Genomic DNA, 26,057 nt, shown 5'->3' on the forward strand with positions numbered 1-26,057 from the left:
CGCTGCCCCAAGGCGGTGTCACCTTGGCCCCAGGCAGCTTCCCGCGGCCTCAGGTGGCTTCTGCACCCCACAAAGCAGCATCCATCAGTGGAGAGCTGCCTATAAGCATTAGGAGAATTCCTACTGAGGGGCTGAGGGGTTGAGAGACGGCGGGGGTCAGCCAGACTGCAGAGGGCTGAGACGGGATTGGTGCCCAACACCAGCGACCTTCTAGAACATCACAGAACCCTGGCCAGCTTAGGTGACAGCACACACTCACACACTGTGAACACCCCCCCCTTTACCTACTCACAAACTCACAATCACCCTCACACACACCCACACCCCACTCACTCCAAACCCACCAGCTTTCTGCGCACACGCTCACACATTCTCTCACTCACACCCACAGACTCTCCGCAAACACCACTCACATGTGCACACGTCCTCACATACACTCACAACATACATGTACATTTACACACGTACTCACACACAATGTACACAAATGCATCCACACAAACCCATTCACACGCTGGCACTCACCATTCATACACTGACACACAGTCACACATCCACACCTACACACTCACACCTACACACTCTCACTCCACACACTCACGTGCTCAGCCTCTCCCACCCTCTCCCACCAGTGTGGCCTCTCCTGCTCTGTCCCTTGAGCCCTAGAAGGACCCTCTGTGGACAGCACCCTCTGGTCAGTGCCCTCTGTGGTCTGTGCCCTCTGTGGTCAGCTCCCTCTGTGGTCTGTGCCCTCTGTGGTCAGTGCCCTCTGTGGTCAGCTCACCTCTTTGGAGAGTCTGGTGAAGAGGTCCCCGCCCCTCAGGAAGTCCAGGATCAGGTAGAGCTTCCCCTCCGTCTGAAAGGCTGTGGGGATACCACAGGTCAGAAGTGGGGACATGCCACCCAGTCACCCATCAGCATGGGGTATATGTCAAATCTTGATGGTGGGGCCAGTTAAACCTTGGGAGTGGTAACAGTCACAGGTCAGCAGTGGGGGACACACACACACAATGGTAGTGGGGGACATGTCCTAGCAGCTGGGGACATATGACAGGTTGTCTCCTTGCGTGACCATCGTTCCCTTTGCTACTCAGAAAGCTCAGTTCCTGTGGGTTCAGTCACTTTATGCGCAACGCTTAGTCATTTTGGAAACACGCCTGGGAGTTCCAGAAACACAAGGCAGGGAGCAGCATGCCAGGGGCTGGACGAGGACGCGGCTCTCCCCCTCGCTGGCCCTCCTCTGTCCCCTCCGCTAGTCCTTCCCTCCACCCCTGCTCTCTGATGGCGCAGAGGACCACAGAGGAAGAAGGGTCACTGTGACCACACCTGCCCCAGGAAAGCTCGGCTCAGGCTGTGAAGTCCACACTGCCATAAGGCCATCCTGTCATTACTCAAGAAGTCTGCTCTCCTCAGATCACAGACAACCCATCTGCAAAGCTGTCATCTCAGAGACAAGCCCAGAACCCAGAACGCTTGGAGAGCTCCCTGGAGCTGGAGGTGTGGATGGGCCTCGTCCCTGTAGAGGCACCTTCTACAAGGTGCTTCAGGAGTGAGCCCACATGACCTCCTCGGCGGCATCTGTGACAAAAGGCCAGCTGTGTGTCCATCACCAAACCCAGCAGCGGCCACGGCGTGGCACAGTGCACTGTCCGCTTTTTAAGATTCAACATACCAGACACACCCAGATCTATACACCAGCCAGCCACGGTGTGCTGCAGTCAGTCAGGGTGATGAGTCCCTATCACGCATGGGTGACAGCAAAGGATGTCACGTCAGCCCAGGTGATGAGTCCCCATCACCCCTCAGGTGACAGAAAGGGATCGCCATGTCAGCCCAGGTCATGAGACCCCATCACCCCTTGGTGACATCAAGGAGACGCCACTCGGCCTCTACCACACTCAGAAGTGGCCCTGGTGTCACCACCTCACTCGGATTCCTACATCTAACAGCGAACACTGGAGGCAGAGAGCTGCCGGGGCGACAGGACAGAGCGTCCGGCTGGAAAGCTTTGCCAAGCGGCAGTGCCCCCTGAAGCCACTGCTTGCTGTCCCCTCCTGGGGCCTGAGGGGTGGCTGCAGAGGACAGTTTCCACAACCACAAAGGCCATGGGGGCGCTTGGTTGGAGACCTTTGTGATGTACCCACTTCTCAAATCTGCAGGAAACCCACTGGCCTGAGTAGATTCTGATGCGTGTGACCTTGAAGGTCAGAGGTGCCCCATGGGGCTGCCACGCTGACATCTTCCTGGGAGCAGACTGCTTCACCTCATTCTCGAGGAGCAGCTCATGGATTTGAACCACTAACCTTGAGGTTAGCAGCTTGCACCAGCTTAAAGGGCAGAGAGGATGGGATCTGACAGTACAGGAAAGGCCTGGTGGATCGCAGAGCCAGGGTGGACGGGTCAGTCTTGGCTCCAGGAGACAGGACAGAGCTGTGCTGCCCACGGCCGATGGACAGCACCCTGGCAGGTGCACCTGAATGGAAGCCCCTTACGAGGGTCAGTGCACACCTGTGTCCTCTGGGGTTTGCGGGCAGAGCTCCAGACCTTCTTCCGAGGGGCTTCTGGTAAGTGTGTCCCGGAGCAGCCTGTGGGCGGACGTGCCGACCACAGAGAAGCCTGGGGGTGGACTGTGATGACCACGGAGGAGCCTGGGGGTGGACTGTGCTGCTCACAGAGGAGCCTGGGGGTGGACTGTGCTGACCACGGAGGAGACCTCACATTGGACTGGACTGTGCTGACTCGGAGTGTGGAGTGTGTAACGTGTCGGGCTGTAACCGTGAGAATCAAGCCACTAGCTACCCCCAGAGGGCCAACGTGAGGTGGCCTCCAGCCAGGGCCAGTGGGCTGGAGATGGTTTAGGATGACGCTGGTGTGCAGGAGCACTGTTCATGTATTCTCTTCTTTGTAATCTGAATGTCTACGTCATCGCTTCTCTGAAGAGAAGATAAAAAGGAGCCGGCAAAGGAGAGTAAGCAGAGCTGTGTGGGCGCCTCAGCTGCGCTTGGGAATGTGGAGAATGTAACAGGCCGCTAAGGGGAGTCGAGAAGCTTCTGTGGGTGCATGGATGAACGCTGGGAGAAGTGTTTGCTTACCACGGGAGGTGCTACCCTTGCTGGCTTAAGAACATGACTGGGTGCACACCCATGTCTATCGTGCCTTTGTTCACAATAGCAAGGAGTTGGAAAAAAACTAAGTGCCTATCAACAAACAAATGGACAGAGAAGCTGTGGTATATTCACATAATGGAATACTACGCTGCATTGAAAAACAAGGAACTCATGCAATATTATTCAGAATGGGTGAGCCTGGAGGACATTATGCTGAGTGAAGTATCCCAGTCACAAAGGGACAAATACTGCATAGTGTCACTGTTGTAAAACAGGACTGACATTGGAATTGGGGGGAGACTGAGAAAGGGGGATTCGTGAAGTAGTCGGTTCTTGAACACACAGAGGTGTCACAGACTTCTCTGCCTGCTCCTCAGTGACCGCAGCAACGCCACAGTCCACCGAGGACAGTCCCCCACAGGCAGGCCTCTCGGAAGACAGTGAACATCTTGCTCACTCAGGAAGAGGGGTGTGAAAGGGATGGGGGCCCCTGAGTGGGGAGGGCTTCCCCCCAGCAGGACGGGCCTCTCCCCTAAGGTGGTGGCCTTCTGCTGACCTGTGGCATCAGAGAATCCTAGTGGTGCAGTGGTTAATGACCTCGACTGTTAGCCAGAAGGCTGTTGGTTCAAACCCACTAGCTGCTCGAGGGATAAAGGCGAGGCACTGGCTTCTGTGGAGAAGGCAGCTCTGCTTGGCCCTGGCAGCATGGCTCCAGGTCGGCGATGGTTGGTTTGGGGGACGGTCCCCTGCACTGTCACACACCCCACCCCCCAGCATGCATGGTGCCCTGCACTGTCCCCATCCCCCCCACACACCCCAGCATGCACGGTGCCCTGTCCCCCCCGCCCCAGCATGCACGGTGCCCCGCTCACCGTAGTGGAGCTTCACAATGAAGGGGTGGTTCACTTCCGCCAGGATGTCCCTCTCCATCTTGGAGCGGACGCGGTCCCGGACTGCGAGGAGAAGAGACGGATGGTGAGGGTCGTGCTGGCTGGTGATGGACAGCGGCCAGAACGGCCCCACAACTTTTAGCCCAAACACACCTAACGCCAGAGAGGGGACTGCGGTGGCCCTGAGAGCCGGGCGCGGGGACTCTCTCGTTCGGGGCCCTGCTTCCTGCCTTTGACTGGCTGCACACTTCATGGTTTGTTGCCCGTTTCAGTGGGAAATAGTTGAGTTTTCCTTTTCTGGTGGGTTTTCCCTCATACGGGCCTGGCTCGGGTTGGGGGGACGACGACGGGGTTGGGGGTGATGTTTGCGGAATTTCAATTGCTCCCTGAGATTCCAGCATTGCTAATGTTTTGATGCAGTTCTTTCCTTTCTCTCTGTCCTCAAACACACACGTGCATGCATGTGTGTGCATGCACACACATGTGCACACATCCACACACGAATGTAGGCACATGTGAGCACACACACGTGTGCACACATGCCCCAGCTCCTCATGTGTACACACACCACCCACCCCAATATCCACATGTCCACACGCCTACACACACATGTGCAAACCACCCACGTGTGCACACCCACCCATGTATGCATACACCCATATACACACATCCCTACACACACATGTGCACACACGCCCCCACCCGGGAGCACACACCCACACCAATATCCACACACACCGACATACAGGTGTACAAACCCCCACGTGCACACACACAAACGTACACATGCCCATCGGGAGTGCAGCTGCCAGTCCACAGGCAGCTTCTTGCGGGGTTCGGACCCACCCGCGGCTCCACAGGAGAAAGATGGGCCGTGTCCTCCCGCGCGGTGTACACTCTGAAAACCTGCTGGATGGCCAGCCCTAACTCGACGGCTATGGGCTTTTCGAGACAAAAGCTTGAATGTGGACTGCAGCTGCCAAGGTCCTTGACCCTGAGGTACACTGACAGAGTGGAGCCATGTGGCAGGAGCACACTGCGGCCACCACACAGGCCAACGGAGAGCAATCCCACAACCCTCCTCCTCTCAGGCCACGTCAGCACTTCCCTGCGGCTTCCAATGCCTTTTCAACGCTGTTACCCTGCCTTAGCTGGGAACTATCTGGCTGTTGCATTTCTTTCCAAGAACGGCTCAGCACCCTTCTTACTCCAGGCCGTCTGGCTTTTTGGAAAGCTCAGGCCAGATTTTTTGCACATTGTCTCACTTCTGGGGTTCCACTAACCGCTTAGCCGTACTTCCTGGTGTCTGTATTTCCAGCAAAGCAGGGGTATGTCTGGCAGCTCTGTGAGGCTCATGTTCAAGGTCTTTGGCACAAACATGTACAGGCAATCATGGCAGGTTGAGAATGCACGGGCCTGAGAGGTGGGGCTGGCACCCCACTGTGGTGGGCCGGGTTCCCGCGAGTCATTTCCGTCTAACAGAGCCTCTGGTAACAATGACCAGCTGCCTTGTAGGGTTCCTTTTCCATAAAAGGTGGGAGACGATACTAGGAGCAAAAATCCTCACCATCGGACCAATAAACACGACCGTAATAAATGGAGAAAAGACCTTATTCCGATCCACGCTGACACCACTTGACATCACTCAAGAATGAGACTGTGTGTTAGATACACAGGCACGCTGCAGGGGGCTCCTCAAAGTCCTAACCAGCCGGAGTCGTCTGACGTCTAATTCCACCTAACCTCTGGTCCGTAATCGATACTCCTCCACATCTTTTCTAAAAACCCTGTAATATTTCAGAGCGATATATTATAGGTGTTATGGTTATCATAAGAGTCTGGAAGGTTGCCTAGTGGAGTGTACTCGGGGCAGGTGGGGGAAACTGTATACCAGTGAAGGAATTTTTCTTTTACTTTTCAAAGAGCAGAGCAAACTGGGAGGGGGGGAAGGGCAGGGAAAAAAGTGCAGCAACGAATGAATGGAAATCCAAAATCTCTGAAAACGTTCATTAAAATTAATAAAATAAAATTTATATTAAAAAAACACCATCCCTATAATCTTCCCTGTGGCACTTGACCCAAGCCATGGTATTTCCCACTGCCTCAACACATGTACATATAACCAGACTAAGGTGCATCTGATTCAGGCCACGGTCTTTCCGATCACCTGCTGTGCACCTGAGCACTGGACAATGAAGAAAGATGACAGAAAAGAATTGATGCCTTGAGCTGTAAAGTTGGAGGAGAGCGCTGAACATCCCATGGACGGCCAAAAGAACAAACACATATGTCTTGGAGAGGGTGCAGCTGAAGTATTCTTTTTTTTTTTTTTAATTAATTTTAATTAACGTTTACAGAGACTTAGGGTTTCCAGTCATTCACTGTTGCCCTTTGAAGTGCTCTTTGGAGACAAAGATGCTAAAGCCCCACCTCCCGTACTCTGGGCATGTTGCTAGAATCTGTTCTTTACAGAAGGACGTGGTGCTTGGAAAGGCGGAGGTTGACAAAGGAGAGGTGGATTGGCACGCTGACCGCTGCAGTGGGCTCTAGTGTGTCAGACGTGTGAGGAGGGCGGAGGACAGGACAGGGCTCAGATCTTTGTTCATAGGGTCACTATAGGTCGTAAATGACTCAGCACTTAACAACAACACAACATAGGCAGGTTGAAAACTGGACAACGAATAAGGGAGCTCAGAAAAGAACCGATGCTTTTGAATTATTGTGTTGGCAAAAAAGTGCTGATTAGATTGTGGCCCGGAGAACGTATGAGTATGTCATAGAAGAAATGCAGACAGACGCTCCCTAGAATCTGAGCAGCAGGGATGGGGGGACGTCATCTCACGTTCTTTCGACTTGTCAGGAGGGACCGGTGCTCCATGGCCAAGCCGGTGAACGAGGGGAAGACACACAGGAAGACGGGTGGCCCTGTGGCTGCAGCAGGTGGCTCTGTGCGGATGGAGCAGGACCGGGCAGGGCCGCTTCTAGTGTGTGTGTGACCATTACGAGCCAGCGGCCTCGGCACCGGCACCAGCACCGCCTCGGCACCACCACTCCCCCCCAACCCCAACACACCAGGTCTGTGCCGAGCTGTGTGCATTTCAGACTGCAATCCAAAAGAGCAGCTAACGGTCTTTCAGAGACCCAGGTGATCCTGAACTGCTCAATATTAGTTTACTATAAATTGGGAACAAAATCCAATTTGCTTTGTGTCATAGGCACCTTCTCATCAACAAAGCACAACCCTTACTTCTATCCGCAGGAAAATCATACCACAGTCTCAGGCAGTCACGGTGGTGGGAGGCCCCAACTCCCTGCTTCTCTCCGTTGAGTCTCCGAGGTCATGATCTGCCTCTGCAAGATTACGGTCTTCATCCTGAGGTGGATTTGAACTACCTGGGACTCACAGCCTGTGGGGCACGACCCCCTGGGATTCACGGCCTGTGGGGCACGACCCCTGGGGTTCACGGCCTGTGGGGCACGACCCCTGGGATTCACGGCCTGTGGTTAACAGCACAGGCCCCTGGGGTTCACAGCCTGTGGTTAACAGCACGACCCCTGGGATTCACGGCCTGTGGTTAACAGCACGACCCCTGGGGTTCACGGCCTGTGGGGCATGACCCCTGGGTTTCACGGCCTGTGGGGCACGACCCCTGGGATTCACGGCCTGTGGTTAGCAGCACAGCCCCCTGGGGTTCACGGCCTGTGGGGCACGAGCCCCTGGGATTCACAGCCTGTGGTTCAATGGCACGGCCCCCTGGGATTCATGGCCTGTGGTTAATGGCACAGCCCCCTGGGGGGCCTCCCACCAGGCTCTCTGTGCAATAACTGCTCACCTTTCAAATGACAGCTGTGGTGGTGGCGGTGTTAGGTGTCACCAAGTCGATTACGACTCAGAGACTAAAGCTCTGCACCCTGTCCTCTCCTGCACCCTCGTCATGAAGTCAAAAGATACCAGAGCTGAAGGAAAAATAGAAGTATTTCCTTGGTGCAATGGTTAAGCACTCAGCTGGTAACCAAAAGGTTGGCAGTTTGAACCCACCCAGAGGCTCTGTGGGAGAAAGACCGGCAGCCTCTTCCTGCAACGATTTACACCGTCAACAGCCCCATGGAGGATCGTGGTGCATCAGAATTGATATCAGGGCCGTTTGTCTTTATTTCCCCTCAGTCTATGGTGGTCTAGTGGGTAAGAAGTTGTGTTGTCAATCCAAGGGCCGGTGGTTCAAATCCACCAGCTGCTCTAGTGGAGAAAGACGGACAATCTCCTCCTGCTGGAAGGTCAGCCATGAGTTGCTTCTGACTCAACAGCCCAGAGAAAGAGAAAGAGGTCGGTTTGTTGCCCCAGACTGCGGATTAGATGTGGTTTAAACCCAGATCTGCTGCTCCAGTCAGGGGCATGTGACACGCGGTGCAAATGAGGAAGCCTCGGCAGCCCCTGGAGGAAGGTGCTGAGGACACACAGGGCTCAACCAGTGACTACTGATGTGTCAGAGGGCGAGCCTGGAGGGTGGTGGCTGCATCCTGACCTTGACCCTGACTGCCACAAGCAGCCAGTGCTCTGCCTGCTGACCAGAAGCCTGGTGACCCATGTCCGCCCAGAGCCACTTTGGTAAGAAGCCCACAGAAGGAGCTTGACTCTCACACACAGGCACCAGGAGCTGAAACCGCAGTAACTAGGGGTGGTGATGTGTCTGCCTCAGTGGGGTCGCGGCCCTAGGGGCCAGAGCCGTTGCTAAGCCAGTATCAGCACCAGCCCAGGGCTGCAGAGGCCAGGACGCATCACAGAGCACATTTCACAAGCTGGCTGCTGATGTTTAGATGGCTCGCATCGGTCATCCCTGCCTGTGCCCCTTTTCCACACAGACACCGGTTCCACCGTAGGGCTCACTCGCTCTGCTTGCTGAGAACAACATGCCGGGACAGACACGAGACAGCGCTGGAGATGCCCGCACTGTGTCCATCCGCCGCAGATCACGTGCGCCACACGGCCTGCTGGAGCGCAGGGAAGAACTGACCCGGGACAGAGGGAGCACACAGTGAGGACAGGCCACAGTCACGCGTCCACTGGCCGCACCCTGTGGTCCTTACCTTTCAAGGTGGCTTTCTTGAGGACCTTCATGGCATAGAGCTGGCCCGCGTCGGATGCCTTCACCTTTCTCACCAGGAACACCTGGCAGGGAGGAGACAGAGCCAGCACTGAGCAGAAGACACCTGACTCACACTCCCCATGTGACCGGACAAAAGGGCACCAAGGACACCAGGGAAATTCTGATAAAGTGGACAGGTGCAGGGAAACAGGCTTCCCCCCATCTGGGCTGCGGGAGAGCCTGCGTGGGTCTCTGCGCGTCCGAGGAGGAGGAGGGCACACATGCTCGTGTGAACTGCCGAGCACTCGCGGGCTATTTCCCTGTCATGTGTGAAGTGGCACCACCATGCACACCGGAAGACCCACTGTTTAGAAAGAATCCAGAGAGACGCAAATCAAAACAACTATGAGATATGACCTGACCCCAGCAACAACAGGTAAGTTCAACAGGGCAGCAAACAGCCAATGCTGGAGAGGTTGTGGAGAGACTGGAACTTGTATTCACTGCTGGTGAGAATGTAAAATGGTACAACCGCTATGGAAGGCAGTCTGCTTTCTCCAAAACTTAGAAATAAGAAATACCGTATGATCCAGTCAGTCCACTATTTGGAATATCCCCTAAAATAACCAGAGCTGTGATTCACACAGATGTCTGCACGCCCATGTTCACTGCTACATTATTCACAACAGCAGTGAGATGGAAGCAATCCAAGTGCCCATGAAGAAATGAATGGATAGAAAAAGGATGGTGCATCCACACAATGGAATATTACGCAGCACTTAAACGCAGTGAACTCACGGAGCATTACACAACATGGGTGAGCCCGGAAGACATGAGGCTGAGTGACACAGTTCAGTCACAAAAGGAGGAATACCGCATAACACCACTGCTGTAAAAGGGAGGGGGGAGAGGAAAATGTGCAACAATGAATAACAGAAACATCCAGGAAGAATGCAACTCCACAAACCATCTGAAAGGCCCCCTTGGGAATGTCTCCCTGGGGACCATGGAGCAGCCAAGAGTGGGCCCCATCACCTGCAAGGTGAGTGCACCCTCCTCTCCTGAGTGCCTGCTCCCATCCCCAGCTCTGCATCAGGTCCATGTGGGAGCAGGGACTGGGCCGCCTAGTGCGTCCTTGTATGGGCACAAGGGCAGGACCTGGGAATCCCTCACACAGACACAGGGGCATGACCTGGGGTGCCCTTGTATGGGCACAGGGGCAGGACCTGGGACCCCCTAATGTGGGCACAGGGGCACGATCTGGGACCCCCTCACACACACACAGGGGTACAACCCAGGGTGCACTTGTGTGTGCACAGGGGCACGATCTGAAGTCTTTTTGAGCTGCCCCGCAGAGGAAAGGGGGACAAAGAGTAATCAAGAGACTTCAAAGCACATTAGTGATTTTTCACTAAATTGAAGCTCAAATCGGGTACCCTTTTGCAACAAGCCTGTCCAGTCATCTTCCCTACAAGTGTCTGGAGTGAGCCTCACCCAGAGAGTACCCACAGTGGGGGATGTTCTGCAGCGTGGGTGGGAGGAGGCTTTTAGGGTGGCGGTGGGCGTGGTGTGGGGGTCTGCCCTCTTGCCCCGTTCATCAGGCTGCCAAGACCCTCATCACAGAGGCATTGCTGGCCGCAGCCCACCATGTGAGTACGAGCTGTCTGAGGGTGTTAGTGACTCATCACCACAAACATGCAGGGGGCTGTGACCTTCGCAGGGACCACAGCCACACATGAAGTACCTGGCCACACAGGAGCCGAGCCCGGGGACACCTGCGCTTCTAGCACCAGAGCTGCAGGTGAAAGGGACGAGACAGAGAGACAAGGACAGAGAGACATACAAACAAAGACAGAGACAAAGACACACACGCAGAGACTAGGGCTCTTCCTGCGGGGGTTTGTGCAGTCAGCGGTCACCTCTGGGAGAGGTGTAGGTCTGTGTGTGAGCGCACATGTGCGTGCACGCATCAGACTGAAGGTGAGCATGTCGTTGTATAGTAATGAGAGTACACCTGTGTGTGAAGGTATCAGTGTGTGTGAGTATGTGCAACACAGGTGTGTGTGCGCGCATCCCTGTAGAACGTGCCATGTTCATTAATGAGCGCACATCTCTGTGTGTCAGAGAGCGTGAGTGTGGGCATGCACACCTGTGTGTGTATATGAAGTACAGGTGTATGCGAGTGTGGGCATGCACACCTGTGTGGACCTGTGAGTGTATATGCAGTACAGGTGTGTGTGTGCATCTGTGAAGAACGTGCATGTTCATGAACGTGCACCCATCTCTGTGTCAGAGAGCGTGATGTGGGCATGCACACCTGTGTGTGTATATGAAGTACAGGTGTGTGCGTGCATCTGCGTGCCTTCTTATATCACTGTGTGTGCATGTCTCTGTGTGTGCACACCTATGTGTGCATGCACCTATGAGCGTGTACATGCAGTGAAGGTGAAAGCACGCATCAGTGGTGAACACATGGGCTACACAGTGAGTGTAACTGTGAACCCCTGTGTGTGCTGCACTGGGAAATCTGCAGTCAGGGACCTCTCCAGAGGACTGAGAAGCAATGATGTCAGTGTAGAGACCAAGGTGCGCCTGATCCACACTACCATCTTCACAATTACTTGCTATGGATCAGAGAGCTGGACAATGATGAAGGATGACAGAAGAAGAAGTGATGCCTTCGAGTTGTGGTGCTGGAGAAGAATATTGAACATACCATGGACTGCTAAAACCCCAAACACAAATAGGTCTGTCTTGGAGTGGGTAAAACCAAGTTTCTCTTTGGAGGCTAGGATTATTGTGTGTGTGTGTGTGTGTGTGTGTATTAGGGTTTTGGTGGGTTTTTTCAGTGTATTTGAAAAATAATTTTTATTTTATACTGGTTTATTTACAAAGTTCATATGTTGTTGTTATGTGCCATCGAGTCGCTTGCGACTCATAGCGACCCTATGTACAACAGTCCTAAACTCTGCTCTGTCCTGTGCCAATCACACTGTCTCTGACACACCCATCCCAATTACCCCAGTCACTGAATCAATCCACCTCATAGAGGGTCTTCCCCTCCTGCGCTGTCCCTCCACCCTACCAAGCATGATGTCCTTCTCCAAGGACCTGTCCATCCTCACAACATGTCCAAAGTATGTCAGACGAACCCTCAGAATCCTTGCCTCCAAGGAGCAGCCCAGTTTAACCCTTTCCAGGATGAATCTCTTTGTTTTCTTGGCAATCCATGGTATTCTCAATACTCTTCTCCAGCACCACAGCTCAAAGGCATCAGTTCTCCTTCTATCCTCCTTAGTCATTGTCCAACTCTTTGATGCATAACAAGTCATTGCAAAGACCATAGCCTGTATTAGATGCACCTTAGTCTCCAGAGTGACACCATTGCTCTTCAGTACTTTGGAGAGGTCCCTAACAGCAGACTTTCCCATGGCAATGCGCCTTTTAATTTCCTGGCTACTGGTGCCAAGAGTGTTGACTGTGGAGCCAAGCAAACTGACTGTGGAGCCAAGCAAACTTAAGCTGTGAACAATCTCAATCTCTTCACCATCCGTCCTGATGCTGCCAATTGGCCCAGTGGTGAGAATCTTCGTCTTCTTGACACTGAGTCTCAATCACATGAGAAAGTTTTTGTACATTATTTTACACCAGATCTTTCCTATTATCTCCATGTCCCTTCCCCCACCAAATTGTGTGACCCTATGATTCATGCCCAACCCTAGCCATCCTCACCCCTCTGCTCCCCCTTCCCCCCTTGGATCCTCATACACGTTCTACAATAATGGTCTTATACAGTATTTGCCCTGTATGGGACTGAGTTAATTCACTCAGCATAATGCTCTCCAGTCTATCACAAGTGAGTGATTTACAAAATTGTTGCTCCTGCGTGTGAATGTACCATAATTTTTCCAATCCATTCTGTTGTGGTTGGACATCTGGGCTGTTTCCATGTTCTTGCAATGGTGCATAACGCTGCTATGAACACTGGTGTACAAGTCTCCATTTGTGTCTCAGTTCTCATTCCCTCAGAGCATATTCCAAGCAGTGGAATAGCTGGGTCATATGGAATTTTTATGTCCAGTTTTTTGAGGAAGTGCCAAACTGCCTTCCAGAGTGGTTGTGCCATTTTTACAATCCCACCAACAATGTATGAGTTCCTATCTCACCATGTCCTTTTGGAGGCTAGGATGTTGGAGCTCAGTCTCACATACTTTGGGAACATAAGCAGGAGGGACCAGTCCTTAGAGAAGGACAGCGAAGGTGAGGAAGACCCGGATGAGATAGATTGCTACAGGAACTGGGGCGATGGGGGTAGGAGTGTTTGAGTCAGTGAGATGGCTCAGGACAGGGCAGGCTTCAGAGCTGTTGTATACAGGGCCGCTATGAGCCACAGGTGATCTGACGGCACATAACAACAATGTGTGTGTGTATCTATGAGAGTGCATATGAAGCATGGGTACACACTTGTGTGTGGATATGTGAACAAACAATGTCCATGAGTGTGTCTGCACACCTGTGTGACACTGTGTGAATGCACATCTAGGAGTACCTGTGATTGTGCACAGGCAGTACAGGCACATGCATGCACCAGTGTGTGAACATGTGCGTGTGTCATTGCACACGAGTGTGTGCTTCTGTGGACATGACATGCAGGATAGGTGTGTTAAGTGTGTGAGCATCTGTGACCATGAGAGTTCCGAGGACGTGTGTGTGTCACTGTATCTGTATGAACGCGAGAGTGTTTGTACGTACAGGTGTTTAATTGTGTAAAAGGGTGTCGTACACACAGGTGTCAGTATGTGCATCAGTAACTATACGTGAGTATCGGTGAGACAGGTGTGTGTGTCCATGAATGTGAACACGTGTGTGAGCATCTACACTGTGTGTGTAATTGTATGTGTGTACCTGCGAGCACAGGTGTGTATGTATCCACGAACATGCACACTTATGTGTGGGCATGTACACAGTGCGTCTGAGTAAATTATACGTGAATACCTGTGAGCACAGGTGTGTGGACGTCCGAGAGTGTGCATACAAACGTGTGAGCACATATGTGGTCTGAGTGTCTGTGTGAGTACCTGTGAGCACAGCGGTGTGGGCGTCCATGCGTGTGTGCACGTGTGTGTGCATCTGTGAGTGTACACACACGTGTGTGAGTGTGCACATTGTGTGAGTGTCTGCAAGCACTGGGGTGTGGACATCTGTGAGTGTGTGCACATGTGTGGGCATCTGTGAGTGTACATACACACGTGCTGCACATTGTGTGTCTGTAAGCACAGGTGTGTGGGCGTCCGTGAGTGAGCACGTACGTGTGTGAGTGTCTGTGTGAGGGCTCCTCATTTGGAAGGAAGGAATCCTGGTGGCTTGACGGGTTATGTGCTAGGCTGCTAAATAAATGGTTAGAGGTTCGAATCCTCCAGCTGGACTTTGGGATAATGATTGACAATCTCGTCCATGACGGTTTACAGCCTCAGGGACCAGTGGAGGGTTACAAGCGGAACTAACTCTCTTGGATTTTTAAAGAAAACCATGACTTTGTTTTTCCACATGCCTTCAATGGATGAATGGACAGAGAAACTATGACACATTCACACCCAGAGTGCTGGGCAACCCCGAAAAACAACAAAGAACTGGTGAGACAGCATAGCAAGGAAGACGGGTGAAGCACAGCACAGAGGGCAGGCTCTGGAGGACGCGACGCTAAGCGAGGCAAGTCCATCACGGGGGCTAGGGCCTGGCGGCCTGCACGGCATCCACCTTGGACTCCAGGGTACACACAGCTGAGGACGGTGCAGGACTCGGGCTGTCACTAGAGCCGACTCACGGGCGACCACCAGTTCTTACGCTTTGCTATTTTATTAAAGTTCTATAGCTGTGTCAACAACGTCCTGCCAGCACCCAGGCACAGGCTGCAGCATGGCACAGTGACCACAGATACTTCATCTCCAGTGGTTCAAATCCAGTCTGTCTCCTCCAGGGAAGGTTTCCAGCCTCGGAAATCTAAGAGAGAGCTGTCAGCCAGGATCAACTCGATGGCAGTGTGTTTGGTTTCTCGTTTTCTGTGTTCCTCGGCTCCCACTGTGTGCAAGGCCCCGGGGGGACTGCAGCTGGCCCGACGGTCCAGCCAGCAGACCCACCAGGAGACGAAGGTCAACTGAGAGAATGGGTAGCAGCGACCAGCAGCCTCAGAGTGGACCTAATGCCAGGCAGGGACAGGGCAGCCATGGTGCACCTTCGCCATGGCTGACTGACACTGGCGGTGAGCTGAGCGCTGGGAACGCTGGCAGTTATGGCAAGCCTGGTGCTGCGGCTCACCTGCTCTAGTTGGCCACATGCCCTTGGATCATTTTTAGAAACCTCCTTTCAATCTAAATATGGAACAGGTCACCTGGGAGGCTGGGCTCTATGAGGAGGAGTGTGGCATCAGGATTGGAGGAAGACTCATCAACAACTTGCGTTGTTATGCAGATGACATACCTTGCTTGCTGAAGAGGACACGAGGCATTTGCTACAGACGGTCAAAGACTGCAGCCTTCAATATGGATTGAAGCTCAACATCAAGAAAACAAAGATTCTCACCACTGGGCCAACTGGCAGCACCATGATAGATGGAGAAGAGACTGAGGTGGTTAACACCTTCATCTTGCTTGGTTCTACAAGCTTTTGGTACCAGCAACCAGGAAATTAGAAAACAAATTGCATTGGGAAAGTCTGCTATTTGGGGACCTCTCCAGAGTACTGAGAAGCAACAATGTCTGTCTAGAGACTAAGGTACACCTGATCCAGGCCATGGTCTTCACAATTACTTACTATGCATCAGAGAGCTGGATAATGAAAAAAGATGATGGAAGAAGAATCAAATACCTTTGAGTTATGATGCTGGAGAAGAGTATTGAATATACCATGGTCTGGTAAGAGAGAAAACAAGTATGTCCTGGAGAAGGTGAAACCAGGCTGCTCCTTGGAGGCAAGGATTCTGAAGCTTCGTCTGACATACTCTGGACATGTTGCAAGAAAGGATCAGTCTTTGGAGAGGGACGTCATGCTTGGGAGGTGGAGGGGCAGCACAGGAGAGGAAGACCCTTGATGAGGTGGATCGATTCAGTGACTGGGGTAACGGGGGTGGGTGTGTCGGAGACGATGAAATGAGAGGACATCCAGGGTTGTTGTCTCTGTGGAAGCTGCTACATCTTCCTCAGAGGACAGTGGATTTGAACCATTCACCTTTTGGTCAGCAGCCCAATGCCTGACCATTAAGCCACCAAGCTTCGAAGCACAGGGGGTGTTCTCTGTCCAGCCTAGGAGGCCCCCGGGCTGCGGGGCATCAGCTGGGCCCTGGCTTCCTCGTGGTGTCTCCTGCATCCTCCAGCTTCTGTGAGTTTCTCCATTCCTGGCTGGCAGCTGCGTCTTCACCTCCCGTCCCCTGTGTGACCCTGCCTCTCCTCCTCTTTTACATGACACCCCTGGGAAGGAGGGAGGACCCACCTACACGATGGGCCTCCAGATGCAGCGACTCCCACCCTCAGTAGGTGTACATCTACAAGAGCAGGTGGGACCCCCTTGGGTCTTCTGGGGACACAGTTCAGTCTGGAACGTGTTGCAGTAAAGTCCTTGTTCTCTGGGGCTCCAGGGGCACAGGTGTGGGTCCTGCGGCTTCTCTGAGCTGCTTAGCAGGAGTGAACTGGGCCTGACACTCGCCGCCCCCCATGTCTGTGCGCAGGTCGGTGTGTTACAAACACTGGACACAGAGAACTGATGGTGCGAGGTCCCATCTGTGCCCCCGGCACCCAAATCATGTCTTAGTCACCTCAGTCTGTCCAGACAGGTGTGAGTCTCCTTTGCTGGTGGAGGGGTGAGCAGGCTGCAGCTTGAGCCTTTCTGTACAGGCAGCAGTGGACGCCTCCTCCTCCTGCCCCTGCCCTTGCTGGCCCCAAACACTCCACAGGCATCTGGGGGTCATGCGTCCACTGAGACATCCTTTCCTCCTCCTCTGGTCCACTCGGTGCTGGCCAGAGAACACCCCCTGTACTTTGAAGCCACCGGCCTGGTAGCGTTTTGTTACTGACAGAACAACACTAACATTTTTCCTTTCTCTCCCATCTTTCTTTTCTTATATCCTATGGAACAGTATGGCTGTAAACTGTCAGCAAAGAGTGTGACTATCCTGGAAACGTCAAAAGAACAATCACATCTGTCCTGGAGAAAGTATAGCCTGGTGTTCCTCAGAGGCAGGGATGCTGACACGTCGCCTCACATGCTCTGGGCTGCTCTCTGGGGAAGGACATGGGGTTTTGAGAGGGTGAGCAAAAGAGAGGAACTCAGCAAGACGTCCCAATACAGTGACCGCAGCAATGGGTCTCCGGACACAGCCTGTAACTCAACTAGATGTCCCGACAGAGTGACCACAGCAATGGGTCTCCGGACACAGCCTGTAACTCAACTAGATGTTCCGACACAGTGACCGCAGCAATGGGTCTCTGGACACAGCCTGTAACTCAACTAGATGTTCCGACACAGTGACCGCAGCAACGGGTCTCTGGACACAGCCTGTCTTGTCCGACTGCACACGAGGCACCTGGGTCAGAGCTGACTTGGGCTCTAACGCCAGCACCAGCGGTCCTCAGAGGAGGACATCGTGCTTGGTAAGGGGGAGGGTCAGTACGAGAGGGAGGCTCTCAACGAGATGGAATGATGAGTGACCACACAATGGTCAGAGCCCAGCAGTGGCTGTGTGGACAGCACCACCTGGGCAGGGCTAGTTCCTTCATCCAAAGGGCTTCTCTGAGTCATAGCTCACTCGATGGGACTTAATAATGGTAGATAAGGGTCACAGGAACCATGCTGGCTGGCTGCTGCTGCAGGCCCAGGACCGATGGGTGCTAGGCATTCACACAGCGTTCTGTGTGGCAAGGACGCAGCTGTATTCCCTCCTGCACACGCACCAGGAGAGGCAGCTGCAGGGAGCCACACTGAAGTGGGCTGTGTGGACTGAGCCAGACAGGGGATGTGCTACCAGCCCCAGTGTCACCCTGCAGGCAAGGATGTCACAGTGATAAAATCTAAAGATGCAGGCAAGGGTGTTATTGTGTTAAAGTCCAAAAATGCATGGCAGAGCCTGGGGCCATGGGGCATAGGTATCACTTGGCAGAGGCCAGGGCTTGATCCACAGACCCTTGGCTCTGGGAGTCGTGGTTCACTGCATGGCTGTGTCCTGCAGCCACGGTCAGAACTTCTACATTCCTCTCACAGTGACCCAGGGATGTAGGTAGGGAAGCCATGGTGCCCAGTACATCGGAGCTGGGAAGCCGCCTGATGGGATGTCCTGTTCTGCATGGATGGGGCACCACCAGTCTCACGTGCTGAGGATTTGCTTCTATTGGTGGACTAAGAAGGGGGCGAGGAGATGAACCAGGCTAGTGCACAGACCTAGGGAAAGGCTGCGTGCAAACGTCATGTGTAAGAGAGTGCATGTGGGTGTGCATGACCGTGAGTGTTCATGCCAGTGTGCAAGAGAGTGTGTGTGGGTGCACACGACCATGAGAGTGCTCATGTCAGTGTGTAAGAGAGTGTGTGTGGATGCACATGACCCTGTGAGGGTGTGAGTATGTGCATGACCATGAGAGTGCCCGTGTGAGTGTGTAAGAGAGTGCGTGCGGGTGCACATGACCGTGAGGGTGCCCGTGTCAGCATGTACTGAATTCACATGAGCAGAATGTGTATGACTGTGCAGGCTCCCTGAGCACGAGCGTGTCAGTGTGTGTCAGAGTGTGTGATGAGTGGATGCGTGTGAATGTGTGTGTGCTGACATGAGTCAGTGTGTGTGCTGTGTGATGTGCAGTGTGTGTGCGCCTGGGATATTTTCAAGGGTATGAGTGTGTGTGTCCACACGTGTGTGTGAGTGCATGCTGTTCTCAACGGTGTACGTGTACGTGTGATTTTCTCATGGTGTTTGCGCATGTGTGCGCTCACGTGCATGGATGGTGTGTCCTCACAGGCAGCTGTTCTCAAGGGCGTACGTGTATGTGTGATTTTCTCATGGTGTGTGTGTATGTGTATGTGTGTGCCCACGTGCATGGATGGTGTGTCCTCACAGGCAGCTGTTCTCTAGGCTGTACGTGTATGTGTGATTTTCTCATGGTGAGTGTGCATGTGTGTGCGCCCACGTGCATGGATGGTGTGTCCTCACAGGGAGCTGTTCTCCTAGCAGAGCTTGGCGGCTGCCGAGCTCACATGGCTCCAGGGGAGGCTGCCTGGTCCCACTCTTCCCTCAGCCGAGTCCTCAGTGGACCCAAAGCCTCGCCCACGCCTGGGTGTTCAGAGCATCTGTGCCACACCCTGCCCTGGCACTTGGGAGCTGCAGCTGCACCATCAGCAGAAGGCAGACTCACCTTCCCGTAGGATCCTTGCCCTAGAACTTTGAGCAACTCAAACTGCGAAGGGTCTGCCTTCTCGAAGCCTTCTTTCACATGGTGGCTGATGTCAATCTCTTTCACGAGGCCTTCTTCCTGTAAGAGAGGGGACAGGAGATAGAGACCAAGTCAGAGGGGACACTGGTATAGATAGTCAATCAGAGGACACACATGGAACAGACGGAACCAGAGAGGGGACACGGGATAGAGACCAAGTCAGAGGGGGGACAGTTCACAGACACGGTCAGCCAGGGAGGAACGTGTGGTAAAGATCCCGGTTGGGAAGGCCCTGGGATGGACCACTGATGTCCCCGTGATACGGGGATTTTCAGTTAAAGGCTTGGACATGACAGTCACCTGGTTACCAGGCATTATCCACTCCCCGGCCATGTGGACCTTCCATTGTTTTTGAGGATTTTTGTCCTCTAGTCTCACCAGGTCTACAGGAGGGCTCCCCAAACCCAAGGCCCAGTCCACTGCTGTGCAGTCGAGTCTGGGGCACAGTGCCCCGTGGAGCAGAGCAGAGCTGTCCCATCGGGTCTCCGTGAGCACCAGCCCTCATGGAAGCACAGTTCCCCACTCTCCACGACGTGGCTGGGACGTGGGCCTCTGACCCGTAGCCAAGCAGCTGAGGACCCCTCTGCCCTGGCCATCTCGGCACATGCAGGGGACCCCAATGAGGCTGGTCCCCACGTGTCACGATGAGCAGACACGAGTTTGTTGTGCTGCATTTGGCTGCACTTCTCTGATACCATGTCCCTCACAAGCCAAAGGTCTGTGGCCAGCCACACCCAGCAAGTCTGTGGGCACCTGTTTCCCAGAGTCCGCGTTTTCCTGGTGTAACTGTCTCATTTCAGTCATTCTCACTGCATTGAGACATTCTCCTCACATGATTAAACACTTCATGACAATGTAGTCTGGGCCAGTCCTTGGACAGAGACATCGAGCTGGGCAAGGTGGGGGGCCAGTGAAGGTGAAGGAGACCCTCCACGAGATGGACTAGCACAGTGACCGTAACAGTGCTTGACCAGGGCAGAGTCGGTGAGGACGGAGCAGGGCAGGGCAGGGCAGGGCAGGGCAGGATAGGAAAGGGCAAGGCAGGACTGGGCAGGACAGGATAGGACAGGGGCAGGACAGGACAGGACAGGGCTCAGATCTTTGTTCATAGGGTCACTATAGGTCGTAAATGACTCAGCACTTAACAACAACACAACATAGGCAGGTTGAAAACTGGACAACGAATAAGGGAGCTCAGAAAAGAACCGATGCTTTTGAATTATTGTGTTGGCAAAAAAGTGCTGATTAGATTGTGGCCCGGAGAACGTATGAGTATGTCATAGAAGAAATGCAGACAGACGCTCCCTAGAATCTGAGCAGCAGGGATGGGGGGACGTCATCTCACGTTCTTTCGACTTGTCAGGAGGGACCGGTGCTCCATGGCCAAGCCGGTGAACGAGGGGAAGACACACAGGAAGACGGGTGGCCCTGTGGCTGCAGCAGGTGGCTGTGCGGATGGAGCAGGACCGGGCAGGGCCGCTTCTAGTGTGTGTGTGACCATTACGAGCCAGCGGCCTCGGCACCGGCACCAGCACCGCCTCGGCACCACCACTCCCCCCCAACCCCAACACACCAGGTCTGTGCCGAGCTGTGTGCATTTCAGACTGCAATCCAAAAGAGCAGCTAACGGTCTTTCAGAGACCCAGGTGATCCTGAACTGCTCAATATTAGTTTACTATAAATTGGGAACAAAATCCAATTTGCTTTGTGTCATAGGCACCTTCTCATCAACAAAGCACAACCCTTACTTCTATCCGCAGGAAAATCATACCACAGTCTCAGGCAGTCACGGTGGTGGGAGGCCCCAACTCCCTGCTTCTCTCCGTTGAGTCTCCGAGGTCATGATCTGCCTCTGCAAGATTACGGTCTTCATCCTGAGGTGGATTTGAACTACCTGGGACTCACAGCCTGTGGGGCACGACCCCCTGGGATTCACGGCCTGTGGGGCACGACCCCTGGGGTTCACGGCCTGTGGGGCACGACCCCTGGGATTCACGGCCTGTGGTTAACAGCACAGGCCCCTGGGGTTCACAGCCTGTGGTTAACAGCACGACCCCTGGGATTCACGGCCTGTGGTTAACAGCACGACCCCTGGGGTTCACGGCCTGTGGGGCATGACCCCTGGGTTTCACGGCCTGTGGGGCACGACCCCTGGGATTCACGGCCTGTGGTTAGCAGCACAGCCCCCTGGGGTTCACGGCCTGTGGGGCACGAGCCCCTGGGATTCACAGCCTGTGGTTCAATGGCACGGCCCCCTGGGATTCATGGCCTGTGGTTAATGGCACAGCCCCCTGGGGGGCCTCCCACCAGGCTCTCTGTGCAATAACTGCTCACCTTTCAAATGACAGCTGTGGTGGTGGCGGTGTTAGGTGTCACCAAGTCGATTACGACTCAGAGACTAAAGCTCTGCACCCTGTCCTCTCCTGCACCCTCGTCATGAAGTCAAAAGATACCAGAGCTGAAGGAAAAATAGAAGTATTTCCTTGGTGCAATGGTTAAGCACTCAGCTGGTAACCAAAAGGTTGGCAGTTTGAACCCACCCAGAGGCTCTGTGGGAGAAAGACCGGCAGCCTCTTCCTGCAACGATTTACACCGTCAACAGCCCCATGGAGGATCGTGGTGCATCAGAATTGATATCAGGGCCGTTTGTCTTTATTTCCCCTCAGTCTATGGTGGTCTAGTGGGTAAGAAGTTGTGTTGTCAATCCAAGGGCCGGTGGTTCAAATCCACCAGCTGCTCTAGTGGAGAAAGACGGACAATCTCCTCCTGCTGGAAGGTCAGCCATGAGTTGCTTCTGACTCAACAGCCCAGAGAAAGAGAAAGAGGTCGGTTTGTTGCCCCAGACTGCGGATTAGATGTGGTTTAAACCCAGATCTGCTGCTCCAGTCAGGGGCATGTGACACGCGGTGCAAATGAGGAAGCCTCGGCAGCCCCTGGAGGAAGGTGCTGAGGACACACAGGGCTCAACCAGTGACTACTGATGTGTCAGAGGGCGAGCCTGGAGGGTGGTGGCTGCATCCTGACCTTGACCCTGACTGCCACAAGCAGCCAGTGCTCTGCCTGCTGACCAGAAGCCTGGTGACCCATGTCCGCCCAGAGCCACTTTGGTAAGAAGCCCACAGAAGGAGCTTGACTCTCACACACAGGCACCAGGAGCTGAAACCGCAGTAACTAGGGGTGGTGATGTGTCTGCCTCAGTGGGGTCGCGGCCCTAGGGGCCAGAGCCGTTGCTAAGCCAGTATCAGCACCAGCCCAGGGCTGCAGAGGCCAGGACGCATCACAGAGCACATTTCACAAGCTGGCTGCTGATGTTTAGATGGCTCGCATCGGTCATCCCTGCCTGTGCCCCTTTTCCACACAGACACCGGTTCCACCGTAGGGCTCACTCGCTCTGCTTGCTGAGAACAACATGCCGGGACAGACACGAGACAGCGCTGGAGATGCCCGCACTGTGTCCATCCGCCGCAGATCACGTGCGCCACACGGCCTGCTGGAGCGCAGGGAAGAACTGACCCGGGACAGAGGGAGCACACAGTGAGGACAGGCCACAGTCACGCGTCCACTGGCCGCACCCTGTGGTCCTTACCTTTCAAGGTGGCTTTCTTGAGGACCTTCATGGCATAGAGCTGGCCCGCGTCGGATGCCTTCACCTTTCTCACCAGGAACACCTGGCAGGGAGGAGACAGAGCCAGCACTGAGCAGAAGACACCTGACTCACACTCCCCATGTGACCGGACAAAAGGGCACCAAGGACACCAGGGAAATTCTGATAAAGTGGACAGGTGCAGGGAAACAGGCTTCCCCCCATCTGGGCTGCGGGAGAGCCTGCGTGGGTCTCTGCGCGTCCGAGGAGGAGGAGGGCACACATGCTCGTGTGAACTGCCGAGCACTCGCGGGCTATTTCCCTGTCATGTGTGAAGTGGCACCACCATGCACACCGGAAGACCCACTGTTTAGAAAGAATCCAGAGAGACGCAAATCAAAACAACTATGAGATATGACCTGACCCCAGCAACAACAGGTAAGTTCAACAGGGCAGCAAACAGCCAATGCTGGAGAGGTTGTGGAGAGACTGGAACTTGTATTCACTGCTGGTGAGAATGTAAAATGGTACAACCGCTATGGAAGGCAGTCTGCTTTCTCCAAAACTTAGAAATAAGAAATACCGTATGATCCAGTCAGTCCACTATTTGGAATATCCCCTAAAATAACCAGAGCTGTGATTCACACAGATGTCTGCACGCCCATGTTCACTGCTACATTATTCACAACAGCAGTGAGATGGAAGCAATCCAAGTGCCCATGAAGAAATGAATGGATAGAAAAAGGATGGTGCATCCACACAATGGAATATTACGCAGCACTTAAACGCAGTGAACTCACGGAGCATTACACAACATGGGTGAGCCCGGAAGACATGAGGCTGAGTGACACAGTTCAGTCACAAAAGGAGGAATACCGCATAACACCACTGCTGTAAAAGGGAGGGGGGAGAGGAAAATGTGCAACAATGAATAACAGAAACATCCAGGAAGAATGCAACTCCACAAACCATCTGAAAGGCCCCCTTGGGAATGTCTCCCTGGGGACCATGGAGCAGCCAAGAGTGGGCCCCATCACCTGCAAGGTGAGTGCACCCTCCTCTCCTGAGTGCCTGCTCCCATCCCCAGCTCTGCATCAGGTCCATGTGGGAGCAGGGACTGGGCCGCCTAGTGCGTCCTTGTATGGGCACAAGGGCAGGACCTGGGAATCCCTCACACAGACACAGGGGCATGACCTGGGGTGCCCTTGTATGGGCACAGGGGCAGGACCTGGGACCCCCTAATGTGGGCACAGGGGCACGATCTGGGACCCCCTCACACACACACAGGGGTACAACCCAGGGTGCACTTGTGTGTGCACAGGGGCACGATCTGAAGTCTTTTTGAGCTGCCCCGCAGAGGAAAGGGGGACAAAGAGTAATCAAGAGACTTCAAAGCACATTAGTGATTTTTCACTAAATTGAAGCTCAAATCGGGTACCCTTTTGCAACAAGCCTGTCCAGTCATCTTCCCTACAAGTGTCTGGAGTGAGCCTCACCCAGAGAGTACCCACAGTGGGGGATGTTCTGCAGCGTGGGTGGGAGGAGGCTTTTAGGGTGGCGGTGGGCGTGGTGTGGGGGTCTGCCCTCTTGCCCCGTTCATCAGGCTGCCAAGACCCTCATCACAGAGGCATTGCTGGCCGCAGCCCACCATGTGAGTACGAGCTGTCTGAGGGTGTTAGTGACTCATCACCACAAACATGCAGGGGGCTGTGACCTTCGCAGGGACCACAGCCACACATGAAGTACCTGGCCACACAGGAGCCGAGCCCGGGGACACCTGCGCTTCTAGCACCAGAGCTGCAGGTGAAAGGGACGAGACAGAGAGACAAGGACAGAGAGACATACAAACAAAGACAGAGACAAAGACACACACGCAGAGACTAGGGCTCTTCCTGCGGGGGTTTGTGCAGTCAGCGGTCACCTCTGGGAGAGGTGTAGGTCTGTGTGTGAGCGCACATGTGCGTGCACGCATCAGACTGAAGGTGAGCATGTCGTTGTATAGTAATGAGAGTACACCTGTGTGTGAAGGTATCAGTGTGTGTGAGTATGTGCAACACAGGTGTGTGTGCGCGCATCCCTGTAGAACGTGCCATGTTCATTAATGAGCGCACATCTCTGTGTGTCAGAGAGCGTGAGTGTGGGCATGCACACCTGTGTGTGTATATGAAGTACAGGTGTATGCGAGTGTGGGCATGCACACCTGTGTGGACCTGTGAGTGTATATGCAGTACAGGTGTGTGTGTGCATCTGTGAAGAACGTGCATGTTCATGAACGTGCACCCATCTCTGTGTCAGAGAGCGTGATGTGGGCATGCACACCTGTGTGTGTATATGAAGTACAGGTGTGTGCGTGCATCTGCGTGCCTTCTTATATCACTGTGTGTGCATGTCTCTGTGTGTGCACACCTATGTGTGCATGCACCTATGAGCGTGTACATGCAGTGAAGGTGAAAGCACGCATCAGTGGTGAACACATGGGCTACACAGTGAGTGTAACTGTGAACCCCTGTGTGTGCTGCACTGGGAAATCTGCAGTCAGGGACCTCTCCAGAGGACTGAGAAGCAATGATGTCAGTGTAGAGACCAAGGTGCGCCTGATCCACACTACCATCTTCACAATTACTTGCTATGGATCAGAGAGCTGGACAATGATGAAGGATGACAGAAGAAGAAGTGATGCCTTCGAGTTGTGGTGCTGGAGAAGAATATTGAACATACCATGGACTGCTAAAACCCCAAACACAAATAGGTCTGTCTTGGAGTGGGTAAAACCAAGTTTCTCTTTGGAGGCTAGGATTATTGTGTGTGTGTGTGTGTGTGTGTGTGTGTATTAGGGTTTTGGTGGGTTTTTTCAGTGTATTTGAAAAATAATTTTTATTTTATACTGGTTTATTTACAAAGTTCATATGTTGTTGTTATGTGCCATC

The 26,057-nt window shown here is 53.7% G+C and overlaps 1 protein-coding gene across 3 annotated transcripts in view; it reads right to left on the reverse strand.

Annotated features, from left to right (window-relative positions):
* The window catches only part of RPS6KA2 (ribosomal protein S6 kinase, 90kDa, polypeptide 2), a 336,292-nt gene that overhangs the window by 49,703 nt on the left and 260,532 nt on the right, over nucleotides 1–26,057 (reverse strand). For all 3 annotated transcript variants that reach the window (XM_006882782.1, XM_006882783.1, XM_006882781.1), the window contains 4 exons: nucleotides 19,470–19,586; nucleotides 9,083–9,164; nucleotides 3,980–4,060; nucleotides 785–864 (listed from right to left, as the gene is read on the reverse strand). In XM_006882782.1, coding sequence (XP_006882844.1) covers nucleotides 785–864; nucleotides 3,980–4,060; nucleotides 9,083–9,164; nucleotides 19,470–19,586 — 360 coding nt within the window. The remainder of the gene's footprint in view (nucleotides 1–784; nucleotides 865–3,979; nucleotides 4,061–9,082; nucleotides 9,165–19,469; nucleotides 19,587–26,057) is intronic.

The sequence above is a fragment of the Elephantulus edwardii genome, unplaced genomic scaffold (assembly GCF_000299155.1).
Source record: "Elephantulus edwardii isolate Elephantulus edwardi_28Jun2011 unplaced genomic scaffold, EleEdw1.0 scaffold00024, whole genome shotgun sequence".
Taxonomy (NCBI): Eukaryota; Metazoa; Chordata; class Mammalia; order Macroscelidea; family Macroscelididae; genus Elephantulus; species Elephantulus edwardii.